Here is a 25,075-nt window from a genome sequence, read left to right as displayed (position 1 = left end):
AAAAACCCTCATCTGAGGGTAAAAAATTCCTTCCTGACTCCTAGAAACGGCAATCAGTTTTACACCCTGAATCATGGCTTCATACCTTCTATTACACATATATTCACACCCCTAAACGTACCCCCACACCCCCCTCCGCCCATTGACCCCTTTACACACTCAACCCCAATCTGCTAACCTCGCTCTACACAGACACAGTCATCTACCCCTCTACATGCATCCACTAACCCCTCTACACACAACTCCACCTGTCCCTCTACAAAAACATCCCCACCTGCTCCTCTACACACCCACCTTACCACCCCTCTACACATGAACCCATCCACCCACCCCTCTACAAACACACCTATCCACCCACATCTCTACACACGCATCCACCTACCCCTCAACATACACACTTCCCTATCCACCCCTCTATACATGCACCCCCACACACACATGCTCCCACCTTCTCTGCACGTGCATGCATAGGATGATCCAGAGGAAGGCATAAACCTTGCACTGACCTGAAAGTAAAAATTCCTTCCTGACTCCTAGAAACAGCAGTCAGTTTTACACCCTGGATCATGGCTGTATAAGTTATATATGACCCCCTAACACACACTCCCTCTACATACCCCCCAGCCCTCTTCACATGCACCCCCCCACCCACTCCTCCTCACATGCATCCACCCACGTCCTTATACTCACACCCACTCACCCCTTAACAAGCACAGCCACCCTTCTAAACACACAGCCAACCACCCACCCCTCTAAACACATACTTACCCCAACTATACTATGGAGCAGGGGGAGGTTGGTGACAGCATCCCCCCCTGAAAAGACTTCTAGTGGCACGCTGAAAAAAAAAAAAGAAAAAAAATGTTGAAATATGAATAAATTACAGCAATAATGTTTTTTTTCATCATATAAATCTTAGTCTGGCCCTACAGGATATCAGCTCTCTGGAATTTTACCATTGGGAAAACCCTTTTCCAAAGGTGGATATCTGAGCCAGAGCTACAGCTGCCCTATGAGGGTTATCATACCTCCCCCTTATTGGCCTACTAGAGAATTGCTGGTTATACTAGATAACCTAAAGGTAGCCATACACTGGCCTATCAGGTATGCTCTCTGACTGATCAGCCCACAGGCTGAAGGGGCAGAAAGCTTACTAGGGGCATACTAGCTATAGCTGCCATTCTGTTGTTCTAAGGCATATATGTCAAACACAAGGCCCGGGAGCCAAATCCAGCCTGCCTGGCTGTTTTATGTGGCCCTTGGTGAGTGTGTCTGACCATCCAGCATAATCAATTTCCATTCTCCTCACATAGTAACTAAAAAAATTCAGCCCGCAACTTAGCCTATGTTTTAGATTTCGGCCCCCTTATGTGATTGAGTTTGACACCCCTGTTCTAAGTGTTTGGCAGACAGCCTAAATGACTGGAACGGCAGGTAAACAGAGCTGCACTGACTGACATGGCATCTGCAAATTAACAATAGATTGTAAGTAAATAAATATATTACCCAAACTCTCTGGAACCGCCTTTTGAGGGCTTTCCTGACCCTTCTTCTAAGGGTCAGGCATTCTCCCTCTGCAGCAGGAGTCTCCTCCGCTGCTTCCTGCTCTGCACCCGGTGTCTCCTGTGCACTCTCCTCTGCTGTTCTCATCTCTGCAGCAGGAGTCTCCTGTGCGCTGGTTCTAAAGTGAAAAAATAAAACATGAGTCAGTACTGTCATCTGTTTTCAAAGTTTTAAGGCTGCAGTTATGATCACTGGAGGAATAATATACCCTGATAGGGCAGTTACTGAGCATGTTCCAAGTTTGCTGTAGGGACAGGCTTCATCTCGAGGAGGGAGCTGCAATATTTGAAAAATTTCTACTGCCTTCTTAGAGGGGGGATTTTGGTATATTGTATGAATGCATCAGACTAAACTGATAAACACATATTTTAGCAGGGAATGTAATGTTGATGTTAAGATGCTGTTATTTCTCTTGCTCCATCTCTTCTATATATTGTTCTTATGTGTCAGTAACTGTAATGGAAAGTTTAATATGTAAAATACATACCCAGGAAGTCGCTGCAACTCCTCTTCTTTCTCTGTAATCCTGCGCATTAATTCTTCCAGCTTGGATCTTACTGCCTGCGAGCACAGGGAACAGAACAAAGGGGAAAGAAAAAAGATAGTTATGATCACACCTGTATAGATGGTGCCAATAGTTGTGGAATAGTTGCAATGAGGTTGTGGAATAACCTGCCGACTGATTTTGTGATAGTAGATTCTACTAATACCTGTAAGAGTGTTGACATGCATCATATCCAAAGCTACAGTGATCTTAGAATATTCAGTTAATATCGGTATGTGTGTGTGTATATATATATATATACACACATTTCTTTTGAGAAAGGCTGTGGATGCAGCCGAAACGTTAGATGTTGATTTGAATAAACACCTCTACATTTTCTATAAGACCTGTGAGTGCGGTCTCTCTCTACAGCTACTCTCTCTCTCTCTCTCTCTCTATATATATATATATATATATATATATATATACTTGGTTTATGTAATAGTACAGCACCCTGCAATAGAACAAAAAACATGGTGCACGTCCCCAACAGGTTCTGATGTCCTTGCATACAAAATAAGTTCAAGAATGGACAGCACACACTGTAATATACTTTTTGCACTTTAAAGTGTGTGCTGTCCATTCTTGAACTTATTATATATATATATATATATATATATATATATATATACACACACGCATATGCACTTGGTGTCATTTGGAGGGGTAGACTATTGTCATTTTCATATCATATTAACTATGTAACTATGCTTTGTATTAGAGAAAGTAGTACTTGCGCATAATATCTCCATAATCTATGCCATATGTCCGTCCATAGACCTAATACCGTAATATTTAATTCAGCACTTTATGATCAGTGTATTATTAAGTCAGATAAATAGAGAATATTAAAGGGGCATGTGGTATTGCAAGTAGCCCTGAGCATCAGTCTGCCTTTTGTCATGCCAGGGAAAATACCCAGTTGGCAACATGCCCAGCAGCACCTCCTGCGCAAGTGTCCTCTTTGGAATCTACAACAAAGCACAAGGGACAGTGATCCAGGGAACTTACTGTATGAAGAATTACCAGTGCCTCATACTGGCTGCGCAGGTTTTGTCCTTCTTGTGTCGTCTGTGGGAGAAGATGCTCAATGTTAAGCACTGCTTTGTACCAATGTCACTATTGTGCCCATGTGGCACCATACAGTGAATAATAATGTTTCTGATTATATTAGAGACACACAGTGAATAAAAACCTTAATAATAATAATGACACTTACTGGTGACGCAAGAGGGCACGCAATAAAGTACATCCCCTCGAGTACTTCCAGTTTCCTCTGTAACATAAAAGAGAGTAGCAGTGTGAGAAAGGAATCTACAGGTCAGTGCTATTACTCTTATAATCAGTCCTATAAACCCAGAGTAAGTTCTTTAAGAGCCAAATAGTTTTTATGCCTCTTCATTATAACTAACTGTGACTCCCGCTCATTTACAATGAAAGCGCAGCAGCAATATCATCTCAGCAGCAGAAATACGAGGCAGCGCTGCTGTGCAATTACCATCCTATCACTACAGGTCACCTCATTATTCCAAATGTACTTAAGACACAGGCATTGTACCATTTCCAGTTACCTCTGTAGTTGCATGGGCTTTATGTTTAAAAGGGACTTTGGGAAGAGTGGCTGCCTCACATATTAGCTTTATGCACACTCTGTGGCTCTGTTTAGCCCCACTATCATTGAAACTACATAAAGGGAATAGTTAACTAGCAATAGGTTTAGTTGGATTTAGTGCAGCTCTGGATCTGCTCATCCAATGTTATTGCCTGAGCCTTGTGTCATTTCATAATATGGAGTATAGATCCAGACATAAATTGTACTGGGCCAAAAGCTGACAATGGAATTTCATTTATTCCTTATTTATCTAAACATCTGTTTTGTATTTCTTACCAGATTATCAAGCATAACTAAATACTTGGGGATGTTCTCCTCATCGGTGTTGATCTCGATGGTGTAAAAAATCAGAAAATCTTTCCTGAAAAAGAGTTCCCACCGAGCATTAATAAAAGGTTATATATACTATTGCATTGTATTTCTATTGTAGATGCACTTATTCATTATAGCAGATACAGTGTGAAGCCAAACACAGAAAGTCCCATAATGCATTGCAGTAAGTGGATGCCTGGGTGCTGCTTAAATAAAGCCACTTAAATAAGAATATTTTTGCAAGAATAACACATTTTAGAAATAGCCAATGAAGGAGAAGTCATATAAAATGAAGTAATTAGTTATAAATAGGACCCTTGAGTGGCGCCATTGCACAAAGTCCATCCAGTGAAACAAAAGAGGGCTCATTTACCATGTATGGGGCAAGGAGATTTGCTCCTGTGTTTTGCACAAGGCTCTGCTTCTCTGAATATGATGCTGACTGCATTTGGCAGCCCTGCATTCAGAGAAGATAGGGGGTTGGGGGTATGTGACTTTCCCCTGGAACACCCCCAGCTTGCACTTCATTCATATACACAAGATACAGAGCGCCAGGGGCCACAAGATGCAGGAGAGTCATTTACTCACTATTTAATACCCCTTGTTCTGGATCCTACACCATATGCTGTATCTGGCACAGAGCACGGCCTGATCAGTCGCTTAGTGCATGGGCCCTAAGGGGTGTGAATTTTTACCCTTATTGCTCTTGCACTTTCCCCAGGGGCAATAGTAAACAATTCCCAACATATAATAAGATCATTTATGTTTACTTACAGGTCTTCGATCTTCCCAAAAAAATATCTATGATGTTCTGCAGGGAAAAATACATTTCCATTAAACACTGAGCTGAAAGAGGGAAAGGAATTCAACAACAGTAGACTAACGCTACAGCCTTTGCCAATTGCAGACGCCATGTTTGCACTTTTGTGCTAGTGTTATGTTCTGTAGAGTACTTCCCATTTAATGGGGTTGTACTGGAGCTTATGGAAGATAAAAAGTCTTGAACACTGCATGGCATGGCTGCTTTAGCTCCTTATCACCCCTCCCTACCCATTAACCCTGATTCCCCCCACTCGCTTCACTGTGGCAGGAGGGATGGGTGATCAAGGGTGGGGGGTACTGCTCCCAGGTATCACTTTTACTGATTCAGGCTAAGCACATGGGCAGTCAGGTACCAGGAAAGTGGCTTGGGTGAATCAAGGTGCAGCAAGATAAAAGTGCTGAATTTAAATGGGGATACTGGGGGTTACACTTTCTATTTTCATTGAAAGGCTTTAAAGCAGAACAACTTAAGGAACTGGTGATTAATATAAGATTTTACCATAAAAAGAAATCATGGCCTCAAAATTGGTGTTTTCAGGCCTGAAAGTGTCCAGGGCGAGGAACAGCTCCTGTAAGTTAGAGAAAAGAGCATTAGGGACACAACTGTAAATTCATCAACATACTAAGGAGAAAAGGGTTGGGGGTTTCTATGGCACATAATGGCAGGAATAAGGGATATGGCACAGGTGGAACTCTACCTACTGTATTGCTCATGCGCAAGCTCAAGCCGGAAAACACAGTAGGATGTGAGTGTGGCGCTCTGTTAGTTTTTTCCCTGGGCTGGTGCATTATCTCTCTGAAAAGGCGCACTGGCCCAGGGTTAAAAAGCTGTTTGATTCACTGAAGGGGTCTAAAATATTGCCCCCCCCACCCCAGGAAATTAGCCTTTCCAATAACTGCACAGATTCAAATAGTATGGCAGCTCCCACCTATATTTGTAAAAGCAAAACACTGAGAGAGACAGGATGCTGTGCAGACAGAGAGCTACTTAAGAAGAGGTTGTAGTTTCTATTGAAGTTGTAGGAAAGGGAATTACAGAAGAAACAGACGCATTACCTGCAGCCCTGGCTTGCTCCTGATACTCTCGCAACCTAAAAGCAGACACAAGAGACACATGGGAATTATTTTAGGAAAAGCAATAGGAGAAGATTCAAGACATAAAAGGGCTTATAGTCAAGTATCTCCTAATCTATATTGTCCCGTTTGTATGAAACACTGTACTACCTAATGATAAATGCCCAATATAACGCTGCTGATAGTGATGGATTTGCTTCTTATGAAGACAAGATATGGTATATGTATGGGGTTTATATGCACAAAGTCCTGTGGGGCTTTATTAGGGCCAGGCTCGGGCAAACCCTTTGGCACAGTATCTCTGCTCTATGCGGGGATAATAAGAACTACATTTTGAACCTTTTTAAATACAGACTAAAAATACAAATAAGCTATTAAGGGACTGATTACCTTACAAACCTTGTGTGGATGTGGTTACAACATAATGAGGCATAACTGGGGTAGAGACAGGGGCATTTTTGACCCCGAGCCGCCCCCCCCCAAGAGACTTAACAAACTGAACCCCCCTCCCTTGTGTATTTAGGGCAGATTTGCTGTAAAATATATAATGAATATATCTGTTGGATTTGCAAGATTACCTCTCAAAAGATGTTGTCCAGTTGCCATTGTGATGGTTTGAGGAGAGGGGCCGGCACAAGGCCGGGGAACCCCAAGGGGTCTCTCTCTGTAGTCTGTGGCTATCCCCACTAGCTCCGATAAGAATGGAATATATCAAACCAGGGAGATGCCAGAAAAATCAAAATATCGCTGTTATCGCACTGAATCGCACTGAATCGCACTGAATCGCACTGAATCGCAAATGAACGCTAGAAGGCACAATAGCAATCTGTATAAAGAAGGGAATAAAAAAGAAAAGTCAGCTTTAGGCATAATAAAGTTAAAGTTATACATACATACATAATGCATTTAGCAATATTTCCTATACAGGGGATTATTTCTATTATTTATAACATTGTGTATAAATTAAATATACAGATTACATGCAAATGAAAACTGATAATCAATACAAGAGGTAAAGAGGGCCCTTTCCAAAATACTTAGGACCTAAACTTAGAAGGCGTATAAGAAACAAGGTGTGAGAGTAAGGGAGAGATTTGCCTATTTTACCCTTAAGGGCTCTGGCACACGGGGAGATTAGTCGCCCGTGACAAATCTCCCTGTTCCCCGAATTGCCATCCCACCGGCGAAAATGTAAGTCGCCGGAGGGATGGCACACGCTGCGCAGGCGATTTCGCCAAATCACCGAAGTTGATGAGCTTTACCCTACCAGCTACATGTAGAACTATAAAAGCACAAATCTGATTGGTGCCAAGGATTACTGCCCAGGTGCAGATTTGCCCAGTATTAATAAAAAAAATTTTGTCTATGTAAAGTTGGGAGGAACATGGGTCATTACAGTAATGATGCTTCATTGTTATTTGTATATGACAATAAACTTGAAACTTAAAAGCCCCCACCATTCTGTAAAAGGGAAAAGTTAAATTCAGTTAAAGGTTAAGGTTGGTACATGAGAGCAGGGCAGATACCCGGGGGCCGAGGGGCAAAACTCTAAGGAGCCTGTCAGTACTGGGAATAAAAGTTACATTTTTTGTATTGCCTGCATGTCTTATATTTTTATGGGTGTCCTTAGAAAAAAAAATATTGTATATTTGCTGGCTGCCCTTCATAACTGCCAAATCATTAAGGGGAAAAATTTCCAAATTCACAAAATTGAAAGAAGCAAAATCTTCTAGTCTGGGGGGTGTTACCCAACTATTTTCCATTTTTGTTTCCCTAAAATAAGGGTTATTTGGCAAAAAATCTCTCACAATGGCAACCAACAGACTGAACCAACTGTCACATTCCTGGGTGCTCATCACATGACAGGTACTGTACCATGTTATGAGTAAGGTTTATATGGCATTATACGTATGGGGGCAGGTCTTTAATTCAGTTACAAGTTAAGGTTGGTACATGAGAGTAGGGCATATACCTGGGCAGAGAGGCAAAACTCTAAGGATCCTGTCATAACAGGGAACAAACATTACATTATTTTGTATGGCCCCCAAATGTTATAATTGTATGTGGGTTCCAGTGAAAGAAAGTGCATAGTTGCTGGCATCCCTGCATAACTGCCAAATGCTGCGTCTGTGTCTCCCAACCAGCACTAAGATTAATGGCATCTCTAAAGCCTCTTTTAGGGGAAAATTCTCCAGATTCACTAAAATCAGTGAGAGGAGCAACATCCACTAGTTTGGGGGGTGTCACACAACTATTTTTTTTACCTAAAATAAGGGTTATTTAGCAAAAAATCTCTCCAGAGGGGATGTACACTTACCTCTCACCACAATACCAACCAACGGACTAAACCAACTGTCACATTCCTCTGGTCAAGTCTCCTTTCAAATTATGACACGTGACATTGTTAAAGGGGAAGTGTACCCCATTTATGAGTAAGGTTTATATGGCATTTATTTGCCCTTAAATGTGCAGTACATACATAGCTTATTATGTACCCAGAGCATTGCTTTGTATGTGTGGCCTATTGAGTCAGTGCAGTTACTGTGCTGCCATATCTGTTGCAAAGATTCATTCAGTCATTCATACATCAGCCATGGTTGCAATCACTGCTGCTGTTACGTCTGTGAAACCAGGGGCCCTTAGCTTATAGGGTGTCCCTTCCTTAGACTGAGTAGTGGGTAGGGATGGGGGTTACACGCAGCCTCAACAATAGGAATGGCTTTGACCTTAGTATGGGAAATTGTATATACAAGGTATGTATGGGACAGGTTTCTTCTAGTCAGGGGGCAGATCAGCAGCACAAATCATTCATTACTCTGGCAGTGACCAGGCTGCTTGACTGTTGGGCCCTCAGGTATTCTGTAAGCAGAAACTATTGCATCTTGGGTAACAGGAAGTGACCTGCATTTAGACAGGTGCCAGTAACACAATATGCCATACATGTTACACAAACCCCCATAACACAGGGAACCCTTAATTGGTTACTCCCCCCTACCCCAATAAATATGTCCTTTCTGCCCTAAACCTTTACCCCTGGAGCTCTCACTCTCTCTTTTTCTCTGTCTATATCATGTCACTTTGTTGGTTTCTCAGCTTCTTTACTTCCTTTCTACTCAGGCAGTATGAGGCAGCTGAGAATGTGTATCAGGCTCAAATCTAAAGCTGCCCTGAGAACTGTGACTTGAACAACATGGGGTGTTCTGCTACATAGAGAAATACTATAAAACTTTCCCAGCATAGGTATCCCCCTGTACTAAGCACAAGCCAGTACATGGAGATACCTCAATTCTATACCAGAAAAAACTTTTACAATGTATGTATTCAGCAGGGACATCTCTAAGTCATCTTAGATAATCCACTGTACTAAGTACAATTCAGCAGGGACAGCCCTCTACTAAGAGAGAGATACCATAAAAGCATATTTTTTATGATGGCAGTTGTAGTCTGACCATAAGCAACGTCTCAGGCCTCACTTCAAGCTTGAAAAAAGGGCAAGTGAGGCCTGAAACGTTGCTTTATCTGAGACCAAGCCATGTGTATCCAATAAAGGCATTTTATGACATAAAGGTGCTGTATGTTGTTCTTCTTCAGTCTTGGGACCAGTCAGGCTTCTGCTTTTCCCATCTTCTGAACAGTCAGTTCCAATGAACAGATCAATGGAAATGAGGCCCTCGTGCGGTATGCGCTCGTGTATGGTCAAGTTGTTGGATAATGTGGGTTTCGTCCAGGGGTGCTTTTACCATGAGCTGCTGCTCGTAACTGTAAGAGCCGGATTTCCGGTTTTTACAATGGAAATTCGGTTCTGCTAGTGCAGAGACTGCAATTTACACCCCATCTTTACTGGCAATGCAGCCCCCTCTGGTGCTGTATCCAGGTAAGTGCAGGGGGCCGAGGTGGGGCGGCATTGCAGGAGCCATCTCAGGAGGAGGCTCAGGTGCCAGAAACGCCCCTGGTTTCAGCCACTGCTAGCCTAGTGCCACACGGGGTGCGTTTATCTGCAGGCAGAGAACCTGCCCCTATGCTTAAAAAAATGAGCCAGTCTGTATACAGTTTCACACCAAATTCCACTTAGTGAGGCTGCACCCAGGGCAACGCCACAACGACCAGATTTTTCAAGCATATTGGCAGCTTCTCGGCCTGTGTTTATCCACAGGCAGAGAGTCCACCCAGTGTGGAACTAGCATTAACTTGTGCTTTTCTCCATTGTTTCCTACCGTATCCCAGTTTAAGAACACATTTGGTTACCTTTTTGGTTCCTTGTGTATTTTTTTATGTTTGTTTTTCCTAATTATTAGGTTTTTGTTCAGTTTGGTATTGAAACTGCAGTCTGCTAGCTAGGCTTATTAACCCTAACAACCATAAATATTTTGATTGGTAATACATTATTTACATTGTTTTTTCTTTTAGTTTTCGTGGTATTAGCAGTTTTTCATTGCTAATATTATACATTTTTATAAAAAGCACCCGCTGCTGTTCTGTCCGGTTGGCTAGAGAGAACACCAGAATTTTACTTAATTGATGTAGGAGTCTGATGACTTTTCTCTGTTCATGTTTATCACTGGCTGGACAACCCGCATGGGCATCTAAATGGGCCACACAGGCATCTGAGAGTTAGTGATGCTTTCTGTAGCTGGGGACTAAGGGAATAATGTGGAAGGATTTTGGTTGTTTGATGGAATACTGGGAATTGTAGTTCAATGTAGTTCCAATGCAAGAGGAAGGAACTTTGGGGAGCTGATCAGGCCCGGATTTGTGGCAAGGCCATAAAGGCGCGGGCCTAGGGCGCCGCACAAAAATCCTGACATTTTGCTCCCATACGGAGCACTGGGGACTTCTCCCCAGTGCTCCGTATGGGAGTTTAAATGTCCGCACATGCACGCTTGCGTCAGTGCGGGGGGAGGTGGTTTGTTCGTGCATGCGCAGGGGGGAATAGGGGGCGGCCTAGGGGCACCCGGATTTGAAATCCAGCGCTGGTTCACACCTCAGGCTCAGGCTGTAATCACCCACATTGTTCCCCTGTTCACACCTCAGACTGTAGGAGCAGTAGAAACCCACAAATAATCCCTGCACACTACAAAAAGAACATATACTGAGGTGGTACTGCAATTAAAAAGTTTTTTAATATATAGTTATTGTGCAGACTGTAGGAGCAGTGCCAGCATTGTGTCACTGTATGCTGCCTGTGTGTGCCATACACACAGGCAGCATAGGGCAAGCAGAGTATGGCACACACAGGCAGGGTAGGGCAGGCAGAGTATGGTACACACAGGCAGGGTAGGGCAGGCAGAGTATGGTACACACAGGCCAAGTATGGCACAAACCAGCCAAAGTATGGCACACACAGGCAGGGTAGGGAAGGCAGAGTATGGCACACACAGGCAGGGTAGGGCAGGCAGAGTATGGTACACACAGGCAGGGTAGGGCAGGCAGAGTATGGCACACACAGGCCAAGTATGGCACAAACCAGCCAAAGTATGGCACACACAGGCAGGGTAGGGAAGGCAGAGTATGGCACACACAGGCAGGGTAGGGAAGGCAGAGTATGGCAGGTTTTTGCTGTACTACAACCATTAATATGGGTATGGTCATGTGATAACACGGGTGTGGTTTCAAGTGGGTATGGTTTCAAAAAGGGGAGTGTTCAAAACTGGCTTCCATTATCGGCCCTCCACCACGTAGGTCAGAAAAATTCCGGCCCTCGGTACCACAGAAGTTGGACAGCACTGCTTTAGGCTATGGTCCCGTGGCAGTGTGATATGCCAATTGCTGTTATTGACCAATATTTTAAATTTAACACTTTGCCTACCTAGACCTGGGAACTTACGCAGAGCCAGGTTTTTTTTTTTTTTAGTGGTAGAGGCACGAGGTCCAGACCTTGCACTATAGAATCCATACCCTGACACAGTAGTGAGTGTCACATTTGTTTTTAACTTATTTTGACCCCTTGGTTAGATAATGTAACTGAATGTTGGTTACAATACACTATGTTGTAAACCCTGGTGCTAAATTAGTGGTGTGGTTAATGACAGCTTCTTTTCTTCTTAAGTGTGGGACCGGTAACTTTGCTAACCTATTGTTTCTCCTACTCCCATGTAAATGGAGTAATCATGAGCCTGAGCTGGACTTGGATTTTTACTATTGAGTGCTATTCTCATATCTATCATGGAAGCATGTTTAGCAATACAGGTGTCAGGGAGCTGCTATCTTGCTACCTTCCCGTTCTGCTAATTGGCTGCTGGAGGGAAAGGGAGGGGTTGATGTTACTTCAACTTGCAGCTCAGCAGTAAAGAGAGATTGGGCACTTGGGATTCTAGGAATATGGCTACCCAATGTCAAATTTCAAAATTAAATATAAAAAAAATTGTTTGCACTCTTGAAAAACATATTTCAATGCAGGATTCTGCAGAAGAAGCTCTATTAACTGATGGGTTTTGTAAAAAACATGTTTTCCTGTGACAGAATCCCTTTAATGAGAGTGTGATTTGTACACTTTTTGCCTTATGCAGCTGGTGATGAACGTGATAGCCTTGATGCCCCCAGAAAACACACTGCCATGTACATCATCGATGGGTGTTTGTCCCATGTGTGGTCCACCGAGAAACACAACATAATGGTACTCTGGATAAGCACATTAATAAATACAGAAAACTCAAATCATTTGTTTGCATTAATGCCACATTTATTAATTAATGGATTGATTATTCCAGATCGCAGACCCTTGGTTAGAACATCGGTGCCAGTTGGACTTGCAATGCTTTCCAGTACAATGCACTGAGCAGCCCGTGGGCAGTGGAAAACTTAACAAATCAGTTGAGAGCCCCCGCTGCACATCTTATAGCCCAAATACTCAGAAGAAGTACACATTACAGTTACGAGACACATAGCACAGAGCTTGTGGCCAGGGCCATACAGTGGGAAGGGCTGAGCATCAGGTACATACAGAAGGGATCTGGGACAGAGGGACATCCGCAGGGTGGTGATGTTGGGCTGGATTGTTGCACCCTTCAGGTTTCTTTGCTTCAGTTATTTGTTTAATCATTTCAAGAATCACATTTTATTAAAGATTACAATTTAAAGCCTAATAGGCTCTAGAAAGGGGTAAAGCAAAGAGGCACTCAGAAGACAGGTTATCTTACATTGTTTTATTCTACAGTTATGACACAGAAACCTTTATTTCTTGCACTGACATATACCTTGTTAGTTGGAATATACAGATAAAAAAGATAAATAATGGATTACTAGAAATGATGCTCTGGGTTGTTCATGCACTATGTATGTGATAATGTTACAGGTCCAGCCAACAAGGCCACCGTACCCTACAGCCGACTGCTAATACTCAGGTTGTTTACCAAGAGCCTTCTTTATCTTTTTCGCCCCTGCAAAGCACCATAGGAATAGCACGGAGGGAGATTTACGAAAATGGAAGTTAAGGGATGCAGTGAGGGCCAATTAAGTGTTCTGGTGCCACACCGGGCAGAACCCTATTCTTTTCTCCCATATGCATACAGAGTCCATACAAATGTGGATCTCAGGATTCCTTTCTTAAGCAAGAATTAAGACACATTTTCCTACATGAATATAATAAAAACATTTACAATAAGTACAGAATAGGTATTGTACTGGAACATACGATTTCATTAAATTACACTGCCAAGTAAATCATCATACACTGCATAAATAAAACAGGCGGCAGGTCTACTGCCAACATTAACTGTTAAAATACATAAATAAATACACGTGACGGTCATGTGACATTAATGATGGACAGAGGGTTGTGCAAAGCATTGCAAATAGGAGAAAATAAACATGATCTCCTTTTTAAATAAACTTTGTTACAGAAAAAGAAAGGTGTCAGCTGAGTTGGCTGGAGGGGGTATTTTAGCTGCAGCGACCCCTATTGGATTCTCCAAGGTTCTGTGGCTGAGCTGAGGGGGGACTAACTGTTAAGGAATCTAGTTCTGCTCAAGCAGAGATGGCACTTGAAACCTGCAGCTGCCCTACGTCTCTGTTGTCTATTCATCAAATGTGCACGTCTTGAATATTCAGTGCTTACATATAAGAACAGGAACACAGAGATTGCGCCGAGTATCAGGTATTCTACTATCTCTGTATTCCTCCATATGGAATTTATTGAAATAAAAGTATCCAACCTTTATCCCTCCAGGTTTCACAGCAGCCTGAAGCTCACAGGTTGGGTATGGACTGATTTAGAAGGATATCCTATGCCACTAATGGGTGGAATCTCCCATTGATATTTTCTGACCCTACTGCCTGGCATCCAAGTGCCGTCTTGCTACATTTTCATAACGATTACTGTGTCGACATATTCTATGGTGCTGTACCAAGTAAGCGCAATAAAGATGGCAATACATTAACACACACTGATACAGGAAAGGAAGAGGATCAGCTCACCAAAGCATAGTCTTCTGTAAGAGTATGTTTGTGAGCAGCCAACTCATGGTAGGCAATTGGTGTATCTAGGGTGCTTGTTTAAAGTGCAAAGGTTTTAGCTGCTGCAGAACCTCCTATGTTCATGAAGTTACATTAATCTACTCCCTAGAAAGTCTGTAATGGTGAGCGCCACAATATAGATTGTTCTGGAAATAATGTAACAAGACCACTTTAAGTCTGCACAATATGCCTCTAAATTTGACTCTAACGTGTATGATACTAAAAGTGCTTGACATCTAAAAGTGCAGTTCACTGTCTATAGAATGTAATGTCCCACTACCCATGTAGAAAGCACATGACTTTGAAAGCAGCACCTCCCTCCTTAAAAATACTATTCTACGTTAAGGCATTGAGAAGCCTTTCAAGATGTTCCAAGATGCTCTGAACAAGACCCTGGTATCATGTGACTCACAACGGACTATTTACTAACACCTCTCCCCAAAGCTTCCTAGTGAAACATGTAGTAGGTAAATATACACAAACACAGCCGTGGGTCTGGCATTGAGGGAGGGAGGGGGGGTTCTTTACAGTGCTTAGTAGAAAATGAATTCAAACAATATAATGGTGTTGAAAGAAACACAAAATATTAACAAGTTCCATTTATAAATATTACATTTTTAGTCGTTACAAACAAGCAGTGTCAGTTTGTGCAGGAACAGAACCATTTACACCTAACATACACATATTGCCAGGTTTCAAGAGATACAACACCCACACGTAGTGGGCAAAAAGCTAGCTACATGGAATATATTCTGTGACTTTAACATCATTTTTTCACTATGTAGCACTATTTTAAATGGTGCACAGAAAAATGTCTGCGGTGTATTGGTTTAGAAAACTGATGGGTTGCTCCTAAAGGCCTCATTTGTTGAGCCTTGCTAATCTAGCATTTCCTATTTCTTTATAATTATATATAATATGTTATTTACACTCTGCCATACTAGTGAACAAAAAATATCCCAAATACCCAGTTTCATTTACTAGACCATGGGCAACTTTGCACTCGGGCAGCAAGCCATAGCAACCAGTCATTAGCTTTGTTCAATCGACTGCAGGAAGAATGTTGGAAGCAACAATTTGATTGGTTGCCATGGTAAGATGCATTAGTGCAAGCTTGCCCCTTGTTAGTAACTAATCTGCATTGTGTTATTTACCACTCAGTTATGTGACACTAATGTACAGGACATGACAGTAATAATTATACTTGAGGACAACCTTTAGAAACTACATAAGTAATGCCATTTTTACAGCCTGCACCTCGGCAAGTGATTAAATAAAGCAATAAAAGTCTCTGCTGCACAATCCTCAATGCCTGGTTTGTCTTAGGAACTGAATTCTTCTGACTTTACAGCATAACTGTACTTTAAAAATATGTTATTTTTAGGAAATTGGTAGTGCACTGGTGAGGTAATGGAGGGCTCCTTGTTAAAGCCATGCCATCAAGTCCTTCTTTTCTGATATATTATTAGATATGCAATCTTTTGCTCAAACTGGACCCCATATAGTTGTGGTATTTTCCCTTTTTTCAATCTCTTGGTCTGGTTATCCAACAGGACATGTTTAGCTGCACTAGGTTGGTGATGGAACATGCCTACTCTTGCGTATAATGAATGCTGTAATTATTCTGCTTTGTAGCACTTCTCTTACTCTCCTCAGGATTTAGAGGCATGGTCTGTCCCAAGAAACTGTGCTCTGTAGGTTGGCTGGCCTCAGATACACATCTGACCTGCGTAGGAAGTGATGGAACTTCAGAGGCCTCAAGGCTGGCTGACCATGAGACAGGTTCTGAAGAGCTATCAGCCCCCCACACACACTGACTGGTCTAGTTCAAGAGACAGATCATTGCCTTATCCTTGAAAGACAAAGAAAGAGACAGACAGATTGAGATTATTGGATTTGGTGCATTTTAGACCCTTACATAACAGGGGTTGCTTTGACATTGCAATTGATCTTTCTTTTCTACAAATTCCTCTTTAATTTAAGTGCCTTAATAGCTTCACATTTATTTGCAGCACTATAACAAAGAAAGAAACCAGATTTACCATATCATCAGGAGCTACAATAAATGAGCCAAGAATGGTAATTTAGAGAGACATATGACGCATGACAGTGCACATTACTGAGATATTTAATGAACAATGATGGGACCCTACCTTATGGTTATGTACGAGTTGCAAGGCATGGATGACTTTTAGATCATGAGTAAGATAATATTACTTTATTAAAGTGCATTGGGAAGCAAGTTCTTGTTATCTGGGAGCCATAGATCAATATGTACAGAAATTAAGGTGAAGTAAATCATTTGCAGAGAGACTGCTCTTTATGTTTAAAACCCTCACTGGCCCATTAATGGCTGGAGCAATATTATTTGCACAAGAATGACTCCATACCTCGTCTGTACACATTGCGCTTGGTTTCATTCTTTGGTTTAAAAAATATCCTCTTACTGAATTGCTTGAGGGTAGCTGTTACATTGGTGTAATCCTGAATGATTATGTGCAGGTATAAATACATTCAGATTTGAAAATATGATGTATAAAGGCACCGGAGGTCATTTACCAATGAAAGGGTAGGACTCACAGTAAGCTCCAGCACAAACTAGTACAGTAAAACCCCTGTGCCATGCAGAACCTACCATGTCTAAGTACACATGCCAAGATCAGCTGTAGACTAGCACTGACAGGCCCTGCACTGCACAGATTTGCTCCAGAACTGTAGGGAAAAGACCATTTGCAACCCATTATTACTGGCCTGACTCTGAATTTGACTACACTGAAAATCCAAATGCACACATGATAAAAAAAGGTGTAATCTCTCTTATCGTGTTAATTCAGGCTAATGGAATGAATAGGTGATAAATCAAGCATTTTGCTGGCAACAATCTAAATCTAAAATGGGTTGGCAAGCAGTACCTATTTATTAACAAAAATATAATGCCTGCCATCTGTTACACTCATGTAAGCCTCATTTGCCTGCTCTGTAGATCTGTACTGTGGATCTGTGTGCAGGTATATTTACAGACTCGATGCTGAGTGAGCACTCAGTACTGTCACCTCACTTCTCAGTACCCTTTGTAACCATAAAAATAGACTTGCAGTCACCTGTGACCATTCAGCATTTTAATGACCTATGCCCTTGATGTTTGCTGTCAGTGTTTGTAAATAAGGGAACTTTCTGCCTTTGGGACAAATGGGTGTATGTGGCCCAGTCAGACTGGAAGGAAATAGAGCAGTCTGGTAAGTAACAGGGGGGCCCAACAATGAGAATGTTTTTAATCAGGGTTTAGTGAAGTTGAATAAATATTTAGTGCTCCAATAAAATCCAAGCAGTGCCCATTTATAAATTAACTCTTCTTTTCTAAGATTGTATAATGAGGCTAATATGAAGGTGATTAAACCTACAGAAGAAATATATATATATTCTGGTGCCTTGGTTGAGGAATAGTGTGACATTCAGTGTGCAATTTGTGCAAGGAAATGGTTGTACGTTAATGAGTAATACTTCATTGCTTGAGCATGGCTGTTTCATATACCTCTAGAGACACCAAGAGCATTGCATCCAAATTCATCACTGTCAGAGATATTATCTTCCATTACTAAAACTCCACTTTCTGTTCATACAAGCAAAGCAGCACTCTCCTTCCTTTGTCCCTTGCACACCTCTCTGTGTACCTCTGTCAATCTTTTATTTTAAAACACTATTTAGCTCAACCCAAGCTTGCTTGCCTACACATCAGAAAAGGCTCCCTGCTGCTCTACTATTTGTGGTGGATTGAATATATACAGTCAGGAAGAGAAAATACAATTGTGTTGGAGCAGAGGGAAAGTGCAGCACAGTGAGATTAAAGGGGATCTTCAGGGACAACTTTAAAGTAAAACCCCTGCCGCGTGACAGCGCCAAGCCAAGAGGAGCCAGGCTCTTGTTTGCAGGTTTGGAATTTGAACTGAAGGTGTGACCTGGTAATGAGAAGGGAAGAAGAGCAAGGATCCCATTAAATTCTCATTTGGGCTGATCTGCGCCTGGACAGTTTGGACCTGAGAAGGAAGCAAAGAAAGAGAAAAAGAAGGAAAGACAGTCATACAGAGCTGAATGTGCTTTTTCACACAGAGTAGTCACAAGAAGTTAAATGCTACACTGATCCACCTTGTGCCCATTATGAAATTATGATAATATTCATGCCGGAAGCTTATGTGTCTGTACGGATTTCTTAATGGGATTCTATAATACAATGACTAAGAAGCTAAAAAAAGAGGTGTTCTGAAAATGATTGTTTTTAGGTACAACGGGATACACAGCTCACTGGGTACTTAAGTCACATACGTCTTTAGATATGACCCCCCTCCTACATTTATAAAATAGGATTACTGTAAACTCAGTTTGTTATAATGTGTCCCTGTAGTTAACAAGCTGCTGCCTCCACTCCTTCGCTTCCGAGCAGCGCAATTTCCCTGCCGTTTGTTTCTTGCAGAGTCTCACCGGATGGAGCCCGCCAGGAGAGGGTTAAAGGCGTAGAGCCAGTCGTGCATGTCTTTGTCATTGCTGGCCTGCAGCAGGATGCCGCGGTGCTGTGTGCATACTGCAAAAGTGTTGGGGGTCTGCAGAGGGAAACAGAGGATAAAAGGTGTCCTTGATTGAAGATCATATACCAAGGGATATACTGCAAGTCTCATAAATGCATAAATCCACCATATTCTTTATACAAAGGCGTAATGCCCTGATTAATTTGAAGCAAAGATCTGATGGGTTGCTATGGGTTACTAAACCTGGAGCTAAAATTGTACAGGTATAGGATCCATTATCCAGAATGCTCGGGACCAAGGTTATTCTGGATAAGGGGTCTTTCCGTAATTTGGATCTCAAAACCTTAAGTCTACTAAAAAATCAATAAAACATTAATTAAACCCAATAGGATTGTTTTGCATCCAATAAGGATTATTTATATCTTAATTGGGATCCATTACAAGGTACTGTTTTATTTCTACATAGAAAAAGGAAATCAGTTTTAAAATTCTGAATTATTTGCTTATAATGGAGTCTATGGGAGGCAGGCTTTCAGTAATTCGGAGCTTTCTGGATAACGGGTTTCCGGATAAGGGGTCCGATACCTGTACCTGTAAATACATTGCCTCTAATTTACTGCCACCCAGACTATCTGTCAAACACTTGTCTGTGTAACTGCGTCTGGCCTAGGTCTGATCTATTGCAAGGTCCATTTTGTTGTGGAAGCATTTGCATTTTTCGGGAAACTCAGTCTTTTGGGATTATTACAGATTTTATACATGGATTTGAGCACAGTTCACATGGCACACCCCTCATTGGACTGGAAGAAACAGCATTTCTGTCCTGAGTCCTTCAATTAAGCCTGCTACATCTGCATTTGCTTTCAGTATATATCATTTCCTTTATTTAACTTTTATATCAATATTAATAAGGCAATTTACAAAAAATGAAGATATATATCCTCTGACCACAAACAGAGAACAAAAGTCGCAGCATCTGATATAAGGGCCTTAGAAATATAGAATTGCTTTTAGAAGCCAATGTTCCTAATTTAGCGAATTTATGTCACATAGACATGGGTGATTGTTCTTACCTTCAGCATAGCTTGTTGGTCCTCACTATATTCAACATGGGCCTGGGAGAGGTTAAGGATGGCTCTCTCCACTGGGTCCCGATCGCTATTGTAAATGTAGACATAGGGTCGCCTGACTACTACATATCTCTTCACCCAGCCTCCTGTATGTGGCTCCAGGAAGTGTAGGTATCCCTTCTTAGAGACAATTGGACTGCAAGGAAAGCACACCGGAAAATGGTGACAGGGAAAAGAAACTGGAAACTTTAACATGGGTTATGTCATTTCTGAGCTATGCTGTATAAAAAACAGAGATCTCTTTTACTAAAGTAGTGCTGCGTGCAAAAATATATTATAATCTGCATTAGTTATCAACATATACAGGCCAAAATTCTAAATAAGGTCATAGGTGCCATATAGATCTTTACAATAACTGTGTAACCGTGAGTTTTTTCTTTAAATGATGGTTTTTTTTTAATCACAGTATTTTTTTCCAGAGAAGGTGGCAACCCTAAATGCGTGTGAATTAAAAAAAGATAATTTCTCCCTACCTAACTCTGACTTCTTGTATTTCTGGTACAAACAGGTTTAGAGTGGGAGTCTTCAGTTCACCACTGGGAGATTTCAGTAGGTCTCCGGCTGGGCTCAGCAGCTCTCTCTCAGGGCTGAATACGCGGGAGATAGGTTGTGGGCTGAAGGGAAGATAAAGAAAAGTGAAGAAATTAAAAAAATTAAAAATAAAGATTTCAGGTGAAATTCTGTTGTTTTTTGCCAGGGTCCAGTGACCGAATTCTGTTCAAACTTGCAACAATGATGTCCATAGCTTACAATAGTTTTCCTCATCTAGTCATTGGCTGCACCATTAACCACTGTGGTGCTGTTAAATGCCTGTAGTGCTATATAAAAGTACAGCTTACTGCACCTTAAAGGAGAAGGAAAGCTACTGATTTGGTTTCTTCCCAATAGATTAGCCACAATAGTGATAGCTAGAATGCAATAATTATTCTGTAGAATGCTTTACCATACCTGAGGAAAACAGCCCTAAAAGCTATCTGTGTTTGTTTAATAAAGCAGTTGCCATTTTAGCTTGGTGTAATTTCACTTTCTGCCTGCATCTTTGCACTCTGGGCTCAGATTACAGCAGAGGTGCGAGTGGGAGGAGGAAGAAGGGAAGAGGAGAGGGAGAAAGGAGCATGCTCAATACTGAGCCCTGGAGGTTTGAGTTGATATGGATTTCCAAAGCTAGCCACACACAATATAAAACACAAAACATACCTAGCCTCTGGACTGCAGTAACGTCCTTCTACTAGGGAAGGGCAGGTGCTGGATGGTGTAAGGGAGTTGACCCCTAAGCCAGACAGTGAGGGGTCCCGTAAAAGTGTAACTGACATTTCAGAAAGCTGCAAATATAAGGAAAAAAGAAATTTGTGTATTGTTATTTGTATGAAGCTGAGGAAAAAGTCCTCCACTGTGCTAAAGGGACCTTTTCATGCAAAATGTGGTGGTTTCAATACAGAAAGTAACAATATTTCCTTATCACTGGGTATCAGTGCTCATTGAATCCAAGTTATGGCAATGGTGGCTAGCTTATTTAACAGTACAGAGATTTATTTAGAGATTTATTGATGTGCCGACTGACAGATTGGGCTAGAAAATCCCTGACTGGGAATTCTTTAGGGCTCTTTGTTATTCATACAATTTGATATGTGTATATTTATTTGTATCCAAATATTATAGCACAGGTTTAAATGTATTAAGAACACCTTACTGTTGTGTTTTCTTCATTGATGTTTCAGTGAGGACTAAAATGTCTCAGTAAACCATAATTTGTAATCTAATGTGATTACACCTAGGTAGTGCATAGTTGTGAATGAGAGGGGATTAATACGCACAGGAATGGAAGTGCCTGGGGATTGCTTACCTTACTCTCGCTGGCACTCACACATACATGACTGTAACTGTACTCTCTGTTAAAGGTGTGGGTGAGCAGGCGAAGACACTGTAACATAAGCAATTGCATTTTAAAAAGACTTTAAATAGTTATTCATCTGCACCTCCTACAGTAATCAGATACTGCCTTGCCAACAGCTCTACATTATAGTCCAGTTTAGCAAATGAATTATTGGTTGCTTTACTTGTCGCCACTTCTAACAGCTGTACGCCTTCGGGAGAGCCCTTTATCCCCAACTAATTCCCATCATAAAATTTATGTGTGCCACTGTAACTGCCCTCCTTCCTGCTGTTGGTATGAGTCCAGTATATCCAAATATCTAAGTACAGTACAAATTAACATCAGTATTTTGCACTTTCACTGTTATTTACAGCCTATGATACTGAGCATAAAGAGAAAATAATAAGCAGCAGAGGTTTTTATATGTAAAATACAATATAGTACAATAGAATATAGCAAGCTACAAACAGCAAATGTACAAATAAAGAAGCACACCTTGGCAGCCAGCTCTTTCTGCCTTTCGCTGGCAGTTTCTAGGGGGTTCTCTTCTGCACGGGGTGATCCAACCTCTGTGAGCTGAAGCGGCTGACATGTTGGGCTAAGGGGCAGCATCTCCTCAATTGGGGAAGGGGTGAGAGATTCTGTGGCTCCCCTGAGTGTGGCTTCCAGTTTCTCTCTCAGCAGCAGGTAATGGCGAGTTTTCTCCACCTGGGCAAGTAAAAGACCGTTTTTTTCATAAATACGTATGCCTTACAGCACTGTTATTACTAAATCTTTTTCAACATCTTAAACTATCAGTAGTGACCCCCCCCCCCTTGCTAAAAATGACTCCATTAAACCTATTTTAATCTTACTGAATTGCCATCGGTGGATTAATTTGAGCAACAAAATGTGCGCACCAGGAAAAATGACCCACGCAACAATTTTTTTTACACACAACATTTTCACCATTCATTTTTCGCTGTTTTGTGAATCTTTTAAAAAATACTCCAATTTTTCAGAGAAGCAAAATGGGACAGATTTGCTGATCATATTCTAAATAAAAAAGCATTTAAAGTGAGATGTTTCCTTTCTGGGATTCTGGGACTCTATCATGGAAGTTTCCCCACAACTGTGTCTGGTGGAGATAAACACAAAGCAGAATAAATGAAGTCGCCCCTAAAAAGGAGGTCATAGTACGAATTAACAATTTCCTCTCTGCAAAAAATACACACAAAATTTTTGCTGATAAAATTTAGGATTACAGCAAATATTCCCAATGTTTATGGGTAGTTCCTACTGGAGTTATTGCTGCTCTATTTCTCTATGAAAGACAATTAAGGACAAAGACTTGTAATACCTCCTGAAGCAAGCTAAGTTTCTCCAGTTCCCACTGGTGGTCAAGGATAAGGCTGTCACTCCGTGGCCTCCACCCTGCCAGGTTTTCCTCCCCACGTACATATGCTACTGAGGTGTCTAGCACACGTCTCCGTCTCCGCTGCATCCCTAAATGATGTGTGAGGTTAGAAATGAACATTCTTGCAAAAATACCAATGGAAAATTAAAAGGGAACAATTGTGAAAGCACTTTCACTGAAACACTATAACACAGGGACCTGTAGTTCAGAGCAAGGGTAAGTAAAACGTATTGTTTATTTTTTTGAAATAAAAGCTACACAGTGTATGATGCTTTCTATTACCCATCCATTTTAAATGACACTGTAAAGCCATCACCTTAATATTTGTTGCTGGTTGTTTATTATTAGTAATAGCGGAAATTTGACAACTTAAAGGGAAAGTTCACCTTAACGTTTAGTATGTTATAAAACGGCCAATTCTTACTAATTTTATAATTGGTCTTTATTTTTTTATAGGTTGTTGAATTTTTTGCATTCTTCTTCTTTTTCCAGATTTCAAATGGGGGTTACTGACCCCAGCAGCCAATAAGGTATTGCTCTGTGAGGCAACAATTTTATTTTCATTGTTACCTTTTATTACTTATGACTTATCTTTCTATTCAAGCCTCTCCTATTCCTCTTCCAGTCTCTCATTCAAAACACTTTCTGGTTGCTAGAGTTATTTACACCCAAGCAACACAGATAGGTGCTGAAATTCCAAACTGGAGAGCTGCTGAACAAATAGCACAATAATTCAAAACCCACAAATAATAAACTATGAAAAACAATTGCAAATTGTCTTAAAATACTACTCCGTACATCATATAGCAGTTGCAAATTTGCACCATGTCTAGTAACCCAAAGCATAAGGACTTAGCATGTACTGGTCACCTTTAACCATATCACCAAACAGATTTAAAAATCAAATTAGTAGATACGGGTTACTAAACCAGTTGCAAACCCAGCAGCTTTTAATACATCAGGCAGCTTTAGACTATACAGGAGGCACTTACCTGGACTACTGGTTTCTGCAACACGACACAGACTCATCTCATAAACTCCAGTCACACGATTACTGCAGAGAGAGGCAATAGTTTAATGTAACCATAAGGTACTCTAGCTATGCAATTGCTTTTTAGTGCAGTACAGCATGATATAGTCATGTATACCTGGAAATAAATTTGCAGCAGCAGCAGCAGGCAGGGAGGGAGGGAGAAAAACATTGGCACAAAGGCAGATGCAGAAGAAGGGAGAACTGAGTACTTAATTACATGGTTGACATGAAGAAGCCTGTGCCCGTGGCTATTAATGCTGCAGCAACACATGCAGCTGGCAATGCACAGGCAACACACTAAAGCTGCCTACACACACATGTGTTAGTTTATGCAAAATTTAAATGCAGAATTAGATCACCACCATAAGCCTATACCACACTGTGGTGATGATGATGAAGTAAAAAAAGAACAAGACTGCATGGTGATCTTGACTGGCATGTAGGAGATTAACTGCCAGCAAAAGACAGGATGGGTCACATTTTCCCAGTGGGCTGATCAGTCAGCTATTGAAAAAGCTGGTTGAATTAGTGGGTTTTGGAATTAATCATGTATGGTCCTTGTCTTAAACTGTGGGTAAGATAATAAACAGTAAAAAATGTATATATAATAAGGATGGAAAAGGAAGAATTGTATTGTTAGTCACTTTCTTCCACTTATGATAGCAAATCAAGCACATTTGCATCTAACTATAGATCCTCTTAAGTTTGCCCAACTTCTTGTTCTGATGCTCTGTGGAATAACAAA

The 25,075-nt window shown here is 41.3% G+C and overlaps 2 protein-coding genes across 14 annotated transcripts in view; both read right to left on the bottom strand.

Annotated features, from left to right (window-relative positions):
• Window positions 1-659: 659 nt before the first annotated feature.
• On the bottom strand, window positions 660-6,537 carry LOC116411124. The gene is made up of 10 exons (XM_031903125.1): window positions 6,506-6,537; window positions 5,910-5,944; window positions 5,353-5,422; window positions 4,806-4,842; window positions 3,996-4,080; window positions 3,327-3,383; window positions 3,119-3,178; window positions 2,051-2,124; window positions 1,507-1,681; window positions 660-838 (listed from the first exon to the last, which is right to left on the bottom strand). The coding sequence occupies exons 1-10, from the start codon at window positions 6,531-6,533 to the stop codon at window positions 779-781; spliced, it is 681 nt and encodes a 226-aa protein (XP_031758985.1). The 5' UTR covers window positions 6,534-6,537; the 3' UTR covers window positions 660-778.
• A 6,047-nt stretch (window positions 6,538-12,584) lies between these two features.
• The window catches only part of kif1a (kinesin family member 1A), a 106,682-nt gene continuing 94,191 nt past the window's right edge, over window positions 12,585-25,075 (bottom strand). For all 13 annotated transcript variants that reach the window (XM_031902551.1, XM_031902556.1, XM_031902552.1 and 10 more), the window contains 9 exons: window positions 24,290-24,351; window positions 23,241-23,386; window positions 22,397-22,609; window positions 21,872-21,949; window positions 21,226-21,350; window positions 20,502-20,642; window positions 19,972-20,164; window positions 18,855-18,973; window positions 12,585-18,412 (listed from right to left, as the gene is read on the bottom strand). In XM_031902551.1, the coding sequence (XP_031758411.1) occupies window positions 18,370-18,412; window positions 18,855-18,973; window positions 19,972-20,164; window positions 20,502-20,642; window positions 21,226-21,350; window positions 21,872-21,949; window positions 22,397-22,609; window positions 23,241-23,386; window positions 24,290-24,351 (1,120 nt within the window). In that variant the 3' untranslated portion in view covers window positions 12,585-18,369. The remainder of the gene's footprint in view (window positions 18,413-18,854; window positions 18,974-19,971; window positions 20,165-20,501; window positions 20,643-21,225; window positions 21,351-21,871; window positions 21,950-22,396; window positions 22,610-23,240; window positions 23,387-24,289; window positions 24,352-25,075) is intronic.

This window comes from Xenopus tropicalis, chromosome 5 (assembly GCF_000004195.4).
Source record: "Xenopus tropicalis strain Nigerian chromosome 5, UCB_Xtro_10.0, whole genome shotgun sequence".
Lineage (NCBI taxonomy): Eukaryota > Metazoa > Chordata > Amphibia > Anura > Pipidae > Xenopus > Xenopus tropicalis.
Note: the sequence above shows the minus strand (reverse complement) of the source record. Positions and strands in the feature narration are given on the sequence as shown.